This window comes from Meles meles, chromosome 7, assembly GCF_922984935.1.
Source record: "Meles meles chromosome 7, mMelMel3.1 paternal haplotype, whole genome shotgun sequence".
NCBI lineage: Eukaryota > Metazoa > Chordata > Mammalia > Carnivora > Mustelidae > Meles > Meles meles.
The window spans coordinates 65871037-65886143 of record NC_060072.1 but is presented as its reverse complement, the minus strand read 5'-3'; the positions used below and the strand labels follow the sequence as shown (position 1 = coordinate 65886143).

The 15107-nt window shown below is 38.8% G+C and overlaps 1 protein-coding gene across 1 annotated transcript in view; it reads right to left on the bottom strand.

The window, feature by feature from the left end:
• Positions 1–15107, bottom strand: part of TMTC1 (transmembrane O-mannosyltransferase targeting cadherins 1) — a 267805-nt gene that overhangs the window by 114668 nt on the left and 138030 nt on the right. Inside the window, exon 8 of the mRNA XM_046012428.1 lies at positions 14546–14735. Coding sequence (XP_045868384.1) covers positions 14546–14735 — 190 coding nt within the window. The remainder of the gene's footprint in view (positions 1–14545; positions 14736–15107) is intronic.

Genomic DNA, 15107 nt, shown 5'->3' with positions numbered 1-15107 from the left:
TAAGGCAAAAAAATAAATAAATAAAATAAACACTGACCAGAAAATGGACTCTCTAAAGTTCACTTCTCCACCAAACCTCAAAAATTTAAGTCAACGCTTCCCAGAGTTTATTACAAGAACACAGATAGTGCAAGAAGCCCTGAAAAGGGGCTTCCAAACTCAAATAAATCTGAGAAATGCCATTCACTGTACACCTCACTTGGAAACTCAAAAGGCTGCTTAGAGCACAGTTGAGGCTTTCTGAAGTCCTCCAGTACGGAAATACGTTGATCTTTAAAAACCTAGTGCTTCTGGGGGCGCCTGGGTGGCTCAGTGGTTTAAGCCGCTGCCTTCGGCTCAGGTCATGATCTCAGGGTCCTGGGATCGAGTCCCGCATCGGGCTCTCTGCTCGGTGGGGAGCCTGCTTCCCTCTCACTCTCTCTGCCTACTTGTGATCCCTCTCTGTCAAATAAATAAATAAAATCTTTAAAAAAAAAAACACCTAGTGCTTCTGATATGCAGCATCTTTATTTAGAGAGGTAACCTTACTTAATGACCTGTATGATGCTGGAACATATTTTGAAAAATGATGGCATAAACTACTCAAGCAAAATGGAGTTAAAAGGAAAAGTTTCTGCCTTAGGAGTTTCTATAAGCAGTACCAAAAAATTACCTCCCTCTCTGAAAACAGGAAATTTTCCCCTGAACTCAGCTATAGATAGCTTTTATGCTACAGTTGAAATGCTTTTTTTCCCCTATTCATTCTTGGTAGATGTAGAGTAGCTGACTGCCATTTTCCGTGCAGAAAATCATGATACACATTAAAGAACTTAATCAAGTCACATGGCTGCACAGTCTTGACTCCAGTCAGGCTAAGTCAGTCTTGAGATCAGGAAGGTTTCTTGGCAGGTCAGAGACATGTTTAGATCATACCTATATTTAGAAGGATAATTCTCTCAGAGGTGGGGGACGATGGAAATGGGAGCAAAGAAAAACACATTGTTCAGACAGCTACTGGGTTTTACCCTATCTTTATTCTCTATATTCAGCATATCACTTGGAACCAATGAGTGGTCAGTAAGTTAAATATTTAATATTTTATCTTATTGCCTTCCTCTGGGCCTTCCTCTCTGAATGCACCACCCTGCATCTATACAAATTTATCCTGCTTGTCTCTAAATAGTTTGTTAGCCCTTAGACCAGTTTCCATTTCCATCTCACCACTGTATACGTCCGCTAAGTGAGACTGGTCATCCACTCATACCCTGCCCTCTTCCTATGAGAGACATGGCAAGTGCAGGAGCATTGGGGGTACCATTGGCACTTCCCCCAGTTCATTTGTCTTGTCCAACTGAAAACCTTCCCATCCTCAGCAATGGTGCTTTTGGAAAACACAGTCTCTGATCCTTCAGTCAGACAAAAAAATGCATAATATTGCAGCCTCCTCTGTATCATTTCCTTGAGCATTGTGCTTACAGGTAATCACTTAGAGAATTTAGCAATCAACTACTTCTATGTCCTTTGTATTTTCCAGGCACTATTGTAAGTTCTTTGGAGTACACCAGTTAGCAAAACAGACACAAAGAATCCCTGACCTTCCAGAGAGGGGGAAAAAAAGAAAGGGAGAAAAAGCAAGAGAGCCTGACAAAGGGTCCCTGTGATATATGGTGGGCAAGAAGTGGGTTGCAATCCTAAACATGGTGGTCAGGGTAGGCCTTGAGGAGCTGGCAACTAAGTGAAGACTTGTAGGAGATGAAGGAGTCCATAAAATTTATTTCATAGTAGGCAAAGAGCTCAGGAAGGAACAAGAGAGATTAACTGGCCTGCAGAACCTTTAGGGCCTTTATAAAGGTGATGATTTTTCCTTTGAAAGCAATAAGGAGCCACTGGAAGATGGTAAGAACAGGAGGGACAGACTCCGGCATACATGTTTAAAAAATCATCTGGTCGCTGTGTTGCGAACAGTCTGGACCGGTGGTAGAGGGTAGAAGCAGGGAGACTAGTTGAGCAGCTCTGGCAATAATCCAGGTAAGGGACGGTGATGGTTTGGACCAGGATTGCAGCAGTAAAGGTGGAGAGAAATGGTCAAATTCCAGATATATTACAAAAATATACTTGCCCATATTTATTGATGAACTGGATATGATATTAGAGACAGAGAGACGTGGAAAGGAAACAATGAAACTCCAGGAATTTTGGCTTGGGCAGCTAGCAGAATGCAGTGAATTCGCAAACATTGTGGGGGACACAGTGAATGGGTACATTCAGGAGTGAGACTTTGGAATGCTGACTTTAAGACATCCACATGGAAATGATTTATATAGCACTTCCCTCCTGAACAATGCCAGATACCATGTACATTGTTTCATTTATTTTTGTTAGATTCAGAAAGAAGTTTGAGGACATTACCACCGACATTTTGATGTCTAGAGTAACATAAACATATAAACACTAAAGTTCATATTACAAATTTGCTTGCTTTCTAATATTCTGTGCTGCCTCTCTTTAGGCAAAACAGGTGTAAAAATAAGTATTCCAATGTTTTTGTATGTTATTCTCCCCCAAGTTGTGCTTGTTACCCCTTTATAGGCTTTCTTGGGCATTGTTCTTATAGCAAATCATCTAAAGAATTTGGCAATCAATCACTTTGGTCTCTTTTGTATTTTCCAATACAATAGCAATTTCCAATGGGCCTTCTGTGGAGAAGTATTTGTAGTTGCTTTAATCTCTGAGAGTCCTAATTACATATTTCATGGTCTTCTTAGAACAAAAGAAAAAAAGGTATGCTTATTTAAATAGAAATTTCATGTTCTGAATGGAAACAAAGGACAGGATGGCTCTAGGAGTTTCAAAAATGTCTTGACCTTGTTAAGAGTTTAAAAACAATCAGAAGCATGGTAAGGCTAAGCAGAAATGAGTTGCTTTTATGAGTATGAATCATTAAGAGAAATAAAGTGTTAAAAAAATGTTAAGATTACAGGGGTGCCTGGCTGGCTCAGTCAGTAGAGCATGTGACTCTTAATCTGGGGTCATGAATTTGAGACCCACGTTGAGTGTAGAGCCTACTTAAAAAACTAAAAATAATAATAAATTTTTTTAAGTGTTACGATCATCACTCAAAAGGTGGCAATTACTCTGAGTAAAAGCCAATAATAACGTCAACTATGAAATCTTGCCAAGACTCACAAAGTATACAATCAAGAAAAAGAAATAAAGCTGTTACTGATGGTTGAAAATTCCTTTTCCCATTATGCAACTATCTAATTCTTCCATTAATAAACTCAGAGTCTTCCAACTAAGGTATAAACATCAAAGGGGTAGGTAAGTCATTTTCTTATTAAAGAATGTGGCTTGTGAAAATGTAATTGCCCTGTGAAAGCAAAGAATAAAACAAATTATTTAATGATGCAGAAAAACTCCTGCCAGGCCTAGATCAAAAGCCAAGCAGAACACCGCAGGTACCACTGAGTTGTACATGACACAGAACAGGAGAGAGAAGGATTTATGTGAGGTTCAGATCTGGTACAAGGAGAATGACTTCACACATGACATATTAATAATGGACAGAAAGCAATGCCTGGGGAAGACTTTGCTCAAGGGCCTCTGATTTTTAAGTAGCCACTGAATTAAAAAGGTGCATTTCTAGTGTCTCTTTTGCTCCAGCGGTCACCACTGAGTGGAATGGAGAAATCCAGCAATGACAAAAAGGTATGAAGAACAGCAATTATAAAAGAAAATGATTTTTTTTTTTTTTTAGATTTTATTTATTTGACAGACAGAAATCACAAGTAGGCAGAGAGGCAGGCAGAGAGAGAGAGGGAAGCAGGCTCCCTGCTGAGCAGAGACCCTGATGCGGGGCTCGATCCCAGGACACTAGGATCATGACCTGAGCCGAAGGCAGAGGCTTTAACCCACTGAGCCACCCAGGCGCCCCAAAAGAAAATGATTTCTTATACCCTGCCTCCTTTGCTAAACTTTCAAATACTTTTAGAATCCTCTATACTATTTCTATAGTTTGGAGGTTTAAGTGATAACTCCAATGCTCATTTATAAATAGGCAGATGATATTTGCCACAATTTTCTTTCCCTTGACAAACATTTTTTTTCTAAAACTAATAGTTTTATGTTTCTGGCTTCCATTATGGTTGAACATACCTACTTCCAAATTCCAAAATATGCCGAAGCATTAGAAACTTTAAAGTGTGTAACTACCATTAGCTCTTAAGTCAAGAATTTAACCTCTTTTATACAGGATGGGGGTAAAACAAGGTTTGGAGGAGGCGGGTGGGGATTAATCTTTGATAGCATTACAAGTAATTATTTTTTTATCATGTAAAGCACAACTGTATACTGAAATACAAAGAATCAAAAAGTCAGTCCTGCTGGATAATGTTTATTTGGTTTTTGGTTTTAGTTTTTATGGCTATTCTTATAAAATAAAAACAGAATCCTAACTATGCTCCTGACTTTAATCTGTGACAATTTCATAATGGTGGCAATGACAATGATGACAACAGGGACCACTAGGACCTCTGATAGGTACTCAGACCCTCCCAGGTGCCAGCCACTGTGCTCAATGTCTTATGTGGCTTGCCCTGGTTAACTTCACAATGCCCTACAGGATGGTGCAGGAAAATGACTGAACAAGGCAAGCTTGTGTCCACAAGCCTGGTCAGTGGCAGAGCCTGGCCTTGGACTAAGGTCAGTGCTAATCACTCTACTCCATGGCCTCCCTCCTCCCAGCCTCAGAAGCTACTGATCTAGAACTAGCGGATTTCCTCCACGTGCATTAACTGGCTGGCCTCCAACATGAAAGGAGGAGACTACCAAATGAAATTAGATGACAGAACATAAGTCACAATTTGGGTCCCATACATTAAGGAGGGCACATGTTGTGTTGAGGGTATTATAAGTGAGTGATGAATCCCTAAATTCTACTCCGGAAACCAATATTATACTATATATTAACTAAGTAGAATTTAAATACAAATCTGAGAGAGGAAAAAAGTATGTGGGAAAAGGCAGTTGAAGTGTATTGTTCAAAATATTCCATTTTCCAATGAGGTACAAATCCAGCGTCTCTAATTTCCAACACTGCATCTGATGAAGCAGTCAGCTTATTTTCACACTCTCATCAGAAAAATGGTATCAACAAAAATTTTAGCTCTGGTGTATGGCCTAAGGGCTAAAGCTGACTACAGCTACTGACCTGAAAAACTGCCCCTAAGTAGCAGGATGTTATCACCATAGGTAAAATAGCGGCAGGCGGAGAAGCCAAATGTGAGACAGACACCCCAGAAAAGGGCTACTCCCATGGTACTGGTGGTCAGGGACAGATGGACCATGTCAACATATCATTAGGACCTCTGTCAGTGACTGCAACGGTCCCAATGTGAGACAGACTGGATGGGTTACAAATGGGCTAAAAAGACTGGATTTATAATAGCATGGAGAGGATTTTCATGAACAGAGGACAGAAAAGGATGGAGCGCATACAGTCTGCAGAAAACGGGAACTGAAGTGAGAAATGTAGGCCAGAAGGAAAAAAAAAATCAACTTTGGCACAGAGCCATTCACCATTAAATGCAATCTTCATTCCTCAAGTTCAATTTTATTTTACCACTTGGTATATTAAAACAAGATGCTTATTTTACCAGGTTTCATAATGGCTATTCTGGAATTTAAAAGAGTTGTTCCACAGTGACCCATGTGCCGTGATAATACCCTAACCTATTATCTGGCTGAACTAAATGCAAAATCATTTCCAGAAATCTGAAAGCTTGTTCAGTTCAACTGCATGGGTCTGTGGTAGTACAATGCTCTAATGTATGCCACAGTGGCAGACGTGAATAGTTATGACAGACTATATGTCCAGAAAAGCCCCAAGTATTTACAATTCAGGTATTTACACACACACACACACACACACACACACACACACACTTTTCCATCTCCTGGTCAAGTCCACTATACTGTATTTATTCCCATAAGTTGCTTAAGTTCTTTCTAAAAAAAAAAAAAAAAAAGGTAAGAATGTCAATGAGTAAATAATCACTTTTCAACAGTGGTTTCCATTCTAATCTTACCTCCTTGTTGTGCTGTATGAGGTTTTTTAAATGAGAGCGCTAAGGCTCACAATTTCTGTTTGTCCATCAGATATCTGTCTGTTCTTTTATTGAAAATGTTGATGGGGAGGGGCACCTGGGTGGCTCAGTGGGTTAAGCCTCTGCCTTAGGCTCAGGTCATGGTCCCAGGGCCCTGGGATCGAGCCCCACATCTGGCTCTCTGCTCAGCAGGGAGCCTGCTTCCCTGTCTCTCTCTGCCTGCCTCTTTGCCTACTTGTGATCTCTCTCTGCCAAAGAAATACATAAACTCTTAAAAAAAAAAAGAAGAAAAGAAAATGTTGGTCGGGGCTGTGATCCAGACTAGCATGGAGGCTAAGCAAGGGCAAGGCTGGGAACAGGCAAGAAGGGAGGTCCCTGAGATAAACACAAGCCCCTCCCTAAGTGAGGAGATGCATTAGTTTCATTCCATGCCACCCCTCCACTTCCACCAAGCTGTTACTGGAGGTCACCTCCATTGGCCATGCTTCAGATTCGTCCCCATGCAGACTTGGGAATTTGACTTGGTCTCCATGGCTCAAAGAGATGGCCTATGATTTGTGCTGGCTTCAAGGGAATGATGCCAAAGACTGGGAATGAACAGATAGATTGGGAAAAAACGGTGACCTCTACTAAAAAAATGAAACAACCCCAACAAATAAACAAAAAATAGCCCTGAAAGCCGCATACTGGGAGGAGGGGACCCTCCACTGCCTAATGTCCATTCTCAAAGACATCTCTTTGTGGAGGTCTGCATGGCAAAGTCAGGTGTCACTAAGCCCCCTCTTTTTCTGTCAGGTTTTACTTTTACAAGAATGTCACAAAATTATAAAAGATATTTAAAAAATTGCTTAGAATGTTGAGATACCCTGTGAGAATGTAATAAAGAATCAATAACAAATAAATTACTCTTAAATAAGATTCAATGGCATTTCCTCTGTAATGCAGGGAAATCACATTAGAGGACAGTGGGAAAAGGCAAAGTCTTTGGCATTAATTCCTCTCAACAATCCAAGTTACACTGGCTGCTTTCCTGATCCATATCCCTACTACAAGTCAACAATTTGACATATAGTCCGTAGGAGTCATAATGAGAACCCCAAGAGCATTCTCAGCATATGGTTCTCCCAGTGCATAAACAGTCACTATTGATAAAAAGAATGGAACAATAAGCCTTCGTGGTTTAAATACTCTTCCTCTCTACTATACATACATTCTAACAGATTGATTATCTTCAACACAAAGAGTAAGAGCAAGTTAGTTCACTTTAAAGTTCACTGTTGAAAAGAATTCAACACCACAAAGAATTTATAGATTGCTCTCTACATCATGTAATATAAGCTCAAATACATTCCTAGTGAATAAGAGTATGACTAGGAGGAGGAGCTGAAGGAGAAGCACAGAATAAGACATATCCTACATTTAAATTCTCAAGGATCCCAAGCATATTCTTTTATGATACATAATAAACTACTCCTTGAGGTCTTACATTTCTTATATTATGAAAATAGGACCAATCAGAAACAACCTCTAAATTCATCCTGCTGTTTTTTTCTAAGGAAAAGAAAGCTTAGATTCTGAGTCTTAGCCCTCCTACTCAATCCAAGACAAGAGCTTGCCAAAAGTCAAACATCTGGTGCCTGGGTGGCTCAGTGGGTTAAGCCTCTGTCTCCGGCTCAGGTCATAATCTCAGGGTCCTGGGATTGAGTCCCACATCGGGCTCTCTGCTTAGCAGAGAGCCTGCTTCTCCCTCTCTGTCTGCCTCTCTGCCTACTTGTGATCTCTCCCTCTCTGTCAAATAAATTAAAAAAAAAAAAAAAAAAAAGTCAAACATCTACTCTTCCAACTGCTTCCCAGCAGGAATACTCCCATGTTGACATGGAAGTGGCCAGGAGTCTGAAATCTGTAATGGCATCTCACTTAACTTACTTGTATAAAGAAAGAATGTGTTTTTGTTTTAAGTGTAAAAATGTACAAGAACAAAATGTTCAAAGGAGGCCTACAGAGGGTGGGGGCTGAGGGGCAGGGTAGGGATTGGAAATGACATATCTGCTGTTTTATTCATTACATGTGTTAATTTTTAGCTTTGTAAAGTCAATTATTAAAATATTAATGAGGGGCGCCTGGGAGGATCGGTGGGTTAAGCCTCTGCCTTCAGCTCAGGTCATGATCTCAGGGTCCTAGGATCAAGCCCCCCATCAAGCTCTCTGCTCAGCAGGGGGCCTGTTTCCCCCTCTCTCTCTGCCTGGCTCTCTGCCTGCTTGTGATCTCTCTCTGTGCCAAATAAATAAATAAAATCTTTTTAAAACAATATTAATGAAAAAGTCAGAGAAGTGTCAATACAACTGCTACAGGTTAGATGACATTCCTCCCCTCCAGAGCCCTGGTTAATAACAAGATAGGACGACAGATAAAGAAAACCAGACACAACCCAGACTGTCAACACAGCCAGAGGCCATGCAGAAGCAGCACAGCAGGAGAGGGGCAAATAGGCAGAGACTTAAAAGATGGAGGCTGGGGGCGCCTGGGTGGCTCAGTGGGTTGAGCCGCTGCCTTCAGCTCGGGTCATGGTCTCGGGGTCCTGGGATCGAGTCCCACATCGGGCTCTCTGCTCAGCGGAGAGCCTGCTTCCCTTCCTCTCTCTCTGCCTGCCTCTCTTGTGATTTCTCTCTGTCAAATAAATAAATAAAATCTTTAAAAAAAAAAAAAAATTATAAATTATTAAAAAAAAAAAAAAAAAAAAAAGATGGAGGCTGAATCCTGTGTATGCACACAGACACACACACACTCTACCATCTCTTTGGCCTCATTTCATTTGGCTCTCTACCTCTGGCCCACTTTGTTCCAGCCACATCAGCTTACTTGCTGTTTTGTGAACACCCCGGTACTTTTCCTGCCACAGGGCCTTCCCACTTGCTTTCCCTCTACTTGAAATGCTCTTCTCTAAATAGCTACACAGTTCCCTCCTTCAATTCCTTCATGTCTCTCCTCAAATGTCACCTTATCAGTCAACGTTTGTAAAGAATTTTCCAGATGAAAGCTATCACCAAAGAGCTAAATCTTACTATTGCCAAAGCAGGAACACTTTGCCAGTATTTTTCCTGATGCATTAAAGGGATTTTGGAACAAATTCCATGAAAGAAAGAAAAGAAGAAGTTTCCGTTCATTAATCTTGTTATCAAAGACACTCTGGAGAGGGCCACTGGTGTGCCTGTGTTGGGGGTGCACTGCCATCACAAAGGTCCATATTTAGTATACTTCACCAAGATGGCAGCCTGTGAGTATTCAACTCTCCCTTTAGTCAGTTGGGAGGGAGTCCAAGAAAACTCTTACTGACATACCAATCCAGTGCTCTACTACATTTTGTCCTATAGATTAATAACAATAGAGCAGGCAGGCCAAACTATGAGCTAAGGCCAGATTCTCATAAAACAAATCGACCCCCAAACACTTCATACTCGTATTGTGTACAGTCCTATTATAACCTTAAAAAAAATAAAGAAAAAAGGTTCTGCATACCGATAACTAATTGAACAGAGTTGCTAACTTTTTATGCCTTTACTCATTTAGATGATATACACTCAGCAACAAACAATAAAATTTAGATGATAAATACTGTATGCAGCAACCCCTTGATACTAGAAATATGGCAGTGAACAAAACAGAAAAAAATCTCTGTCCTCATGGGGCATACATTCTAGTTGGAGGAAAGAGATATTACATAAAATAACAAAGTTTACAGCATTTTAGAAATTGGAAGTAGAGTGAAGGAAAGTTAAAAAGTTAAAAGGGAGAAGAGTGGAGGGCAAATGATTGCATTTTAAATAGGGTACATATGGGAGTGCCTGGGTGGCTAAGTCGGTTCGTGTCCAACCCTTGGTTTTGGTTCAGGTCGTGATCTCGGGGTCCTGAGTTGGAGCTCAGCCCAGAGTCTGCTTATCCCTTTCCCTTCCATTCACCCTCTCCCCCTTTTCGCCCTCTTGCTCTATCAAATAAACAAATAAATAAACGAAGGGTACATATGGTAGACTGTACTACAAAGGTGAAATTTGAACTCAAGTTTATGTAGATGGTTATTCATTATCATACTTGTCTTATCAACTTGATTTACAAAATGACTAAGAAGTAGATTACTTTAAATAAGGTATTTGGAGGAAAAACAGTTTCTTCGAAGTATGGTGCAGACACAAGTGGATATCCACCAGCCAAAAAATGAACCTGGACCCTCATACCACTACATAGACAAAAAATAACTCAAAATGGATCAGTGATCCAAATTTAAGAGCTTAAACTATAAAACTATTAGAAAAAAACAGAATCATAAATCTTCGTGACCTCAGCTTTGGCAATGGATTCTTAGGTTTGACAACAAAAGCAATGAAGAATAACAAAAAAGAAAGAAAAGAAAAGAGACTGCACTTTATTGAATTAAAAACGTGTATGCATTAAAAGACATTATCAACAATGTGAAAAGGCAATTTAAAGAATGGGAGAAAATATCTGTTGGGGATTTAAAATCCTAAATATACAATGAACTCTTACGACCCAACAACAACAAAAAAAGACAACCCAACTGAAAAATGAGCAAAGGACTAGAATATACATTTCTCCAAAAAAGATATACAGATGGCCAATAAGCACATAAAAAGCTGTTCATCACTGTTCATTAAAGATATTCAAATCAAAACTACAAAGATAGAGCTCTTCATACCTACTAGGATGGTTTTAAACAAAATAATGGAAAATAACAAGTACTAGCAAAGACTGGATATATAAGAACAACTGTATACTCTGAGAATGTTAAATGGTGCAGCCAGTATGAAAAGGAGTTCCTTGAAAAGTTAAGTACATAATTACCATAAGACCTAGCAATTTCAGTCTTAGGTAGATATCTAAGAGAAATGAAAACATATGTCCATAAATGTGGTAATACAGCAATGCTTATAATAGCCAAAAGGTGGAAACAACATCAATGTCCACAAACAGAAGAATGGATAAACAAATTACAGTGTATACATCCAGTGGATTATTATTCAGTCATTAAAAAGAACTAAGTATTGATGCATGCTACAGCTTGGATGAATTTCAAAAATACTATGCAAAGTGAAAGAAATCAAACACAAAAGGTCACATACTGTATAGTTCTTTTTATAGGATATATCCAGAATAGGCCAATCCATTGAGACAGAGAGCAGATTAAAAGTTACCAGGTGATGTGGAGGGGAGTGACTGGTATGGGGTATTTCTAACGAGGTGATGAAAAGGTTTTAAAATTAGAGAGAGCTGGTAGTTACACAATATTATGAATACATTAAGTACCACTAAACTGTATACTTCAAAATGGTTAATTGCATGTTATATGAATTTTTCCTTAACAAAAAAGGTTTTAGTAATTCAAAAATTTTTTTCATCAAATTTTCAGGATCACATGCTAGTATTTTATATTCAAATGCCAGTTCTGCATTCATTCCAGCCTTTAATCTCTTTGTAACATTTTAATCTTTTTTTTAAAATATAGCTTTATTGAGATATAGCCCACATGTAATAGAATTCAAACATTTTGTGTATATATTTTGGTGAGTTTTGGTAAACAGATGTCATTTAGCAACCACCACCATAATTAAATTTTAAAAGCATTCAACATCCCAAAAATTTCCCTTAAGTCTGTTTATACCTACTCCCCATCCCCACATATTTTCTGTCATAATTCTGCCTTCTCTAGGCATTTCTGGGCAATTCTAGAAAAGGCAGAATTATAATAACAGACATTATGTATAAACGGAATCATAGATTATATAGTTTTATATGTCTGAGGTTTTTTGTGTGTGTGTGTGTGTTTTTTAAGGTTTCATTTTCAAGTATTCAACTTGGGCTCAAACTTAGAACTTCAAGACCAATAGTCATCTGGTCTACCTACTGAGCAAGTCAGGCGCCCCAACTGGCTTCTTTTACTTTGTAAGATGTGTCTGAGGTTCATGTATACTTTTTTATGTATAAGTAAATTATTTGTTCCTTTACATTTCTGAATAATTTAGAATATTAAGTGTATCCATTTACATTTTGAGGTTACTGGACTATTTCCATTTTTCAGTTATTATGAACACTTAACAGGACTCTTATGTGCTGTATAGATGTAAGTTTCCATCACCCTTTGGTAGGTATTGAGATTTGCTTATTTTCATACTTAACTTTTTAAGAAACTGCCAAATTTTTCCAAAGTGGCCGAGCTATTTTTCAACCTTCACCAATATGAGGGGCCCAGCTGCTCTACATTCTGGCCAACACTTAGTATTGTGAATCTTTTTAATTATAGTCATTCTGGTGGGTATGCAGTGGTAACTTTTTGTGGCTTTAATTAGCATTCCCTGAACAACTAATGATGCTGAGCATCTTCTTACATGTTTATTAGCCTTTGTATATCTTCTGTGAAGTGTCTGTTTGAACTTTTTGCCCATTTTTAATGGGTATTTGTTTCATTACTGAGTTTTAAGAGCTCTTTAAATGTACCAGATACAAGTCCTTTGTAGATACATGTTTCGCAAATACTTTCTCCCAATCTGTTATTTGCCTTTTGAGTGATTTAACATTATGTATTTTTAAAAGATTTTATTTATTTGACAGAGAGAGAGAGCACAAGCAGGGGGAGCAGCAGGCTCCCCATTGAGTAGGAAGCCAGATGCAGGGCTTGATCCTACGACCCTGAGAGTGTGACCTGAGCCAAAGGCAGACACTTAACCAACTGAGCCCAAACACCTCTTTTTAAGTGAAGCCTATGGGTGGCTTGAATTCATAACCCTGAGATCAAGACCTGAGCTGAGATCAACAGCCCGATGTTTAACCAACTGAGCCACCCAGGTGCCCCTGATGAGCAAAATTTTTAATTCTAATGATGTTCAATCTGTCATCTTTTTCTTTTATAGACTGAACTTTTATGTGTTCTAAGAAATCTTTGGTTAACCCAAGTTTTTCTCCTGTTTCCTTTTAGAATTTTTGATATTATTTAATTCTTCTATTTAAGATTATGATCCACTTAGAATTAATTTCTGAGTGTACAGTATGACATAGGGGTTAAATGTCACATTTTTTTCTTTATATATATTCCATTATTTCAGTACCTTTTATTTAAAAGACTATCCCTTTCCCATTGAATTATCTTGGTAACTTTGTCAAAAATCAATAGAGCATGTAATAGAGCTTACCTTTGGATTCTTAATTCTGTTCTGTTTTCTACTTATTATCCTCTCACAAGTTTCGGTCACTCTCCTGTTTCTTTACATGTCCAGTAATCTGATTAAAAACTAAGCATTGTGTATCACACATTGTAGTGACCTTGTATCTTATTCTGTCCTTCTGAAACTTGCTGTTTTTACTGTTTTAATATATAATGAACTTGCCTAGACTCAAAATGAAAAATCTGTTTCTCTGTAGAGAGCTGAGATTTTGCTCAGGTTTTTTTCACCCCCTTTGCCTTAATCTCTGGGGGAATCTCCCTTGTGTCTGCACAGCATTCTGATCAGCCAATGATTTCAACAGTGGTTATACACTAACAACTCAAGACAATGAAGCTTCTCCTCTCTATTGCCCAACCTGTGTATGGGTTAAAAAAATTCTTTCAAATTTGCAGGAAATCAGTAAATCTCCCCAGGCTTTCAATTTTGCTTATGCTCCCTGGGGAGCGCCATGTTGTTCGCAGCCAGTCATGAATGCATGTGGAGCATATTATCTCAGCCTTTCCATAGCTCTCGTGTTTCCAAAAGTTCCCCCTTAAGTTTCTTGCTGCTCTACTATGCTCCCAAACCAAATCAGTTTCTAACTGGTAAACCTGTGGGTTTTTTTTCACACCAGCGGGGCTGGGCAGAGAGGGGGAGGGGTATGTGTGTGGGGAGATAGGAATCCCCTCAAGCAAGGAGCATCTTCTCCAATGCAGGAGCAGTTTTTCCTAAGTAAACATTTAAGTTCTTTGCTGTCTTTGGGCATGTAATAATTTTTTTCCAGTTTTATACCATTCCTTTTTTTTTTTTTTGAAGTGAGACTCATCCAACCAACCCAGTCAGGCAGATAGTCATTAGTGGAAGTAGCATCTTAACCATATTTTAAGTACTTATGAATATATTATCATTATCTCATTTATCATTACATGAAATCAAACAAGTTGCTGCAAAAATTAGTCAACTAGAGCAGGAAAAAAAATTCTTGTTTGCAAACATTCAATTTCAGATCCAATTTCTACGGGGTTGGTAGAATAGTAAAAGATAATTAAGGTGGCCATGATCTGCTAACTCCACTAAGGTCTTTAAAATATGTATTACTTACCTGGAAAATTTTAATTTTTTTGTTTTTCAGACAAAAGAGTAGATTCAATTTAGACTCAGACCACCTAGGGGTGATGGGTGGAGAAGGCATCATTAAGTACAGAGCATCTGTCTTCAAATGCAAAGAGTTCGGTTGGATTTTAAGAAAATTACCTTGAAGGCTGCTAAACAATGAAGGCTCAGTAAGGTCATAACAACTGCCAGAAGGATGGTGGCTAAGTTCCGCACGTCCCATATGGTCTCTACCAGAGGAATACTGCCGACCTGCCAGTCATAGCACAGGGTAACGGGTGCAAGCAGAAGCCACACGTTGAAGGCCAAGAGGTAGGAATAGGTAAGGAACCTATGAAGAGAAGAAGAATCACTGAAACACAACTCAAGGTCCAGGATACCTTGCAAACATTTGTTTATTACCATGGTTTAATTAAATAGCATTGTACACTGTCAGTGTTATTGGAAAAGACAAGGTAAGATGGAAAGCCACCCATTTATTTTGTTGTTAAATAGCTCATTCTGGAATATATTTAACAGTTATACGCACTGTGGCAGGTGCTTGCCTTTCAATGGTGAACAAAGAAAGACAGAGTTTCTATGACATATATTCAAAAATTATCATACAGATAAATACATTACATCCTGAGATAAATGCCAAGAAGGAAAAGCTTGATGAAAATAGACAGAAATGCTGTTTTGCTAGGTACAGTTCCCCAGGTAA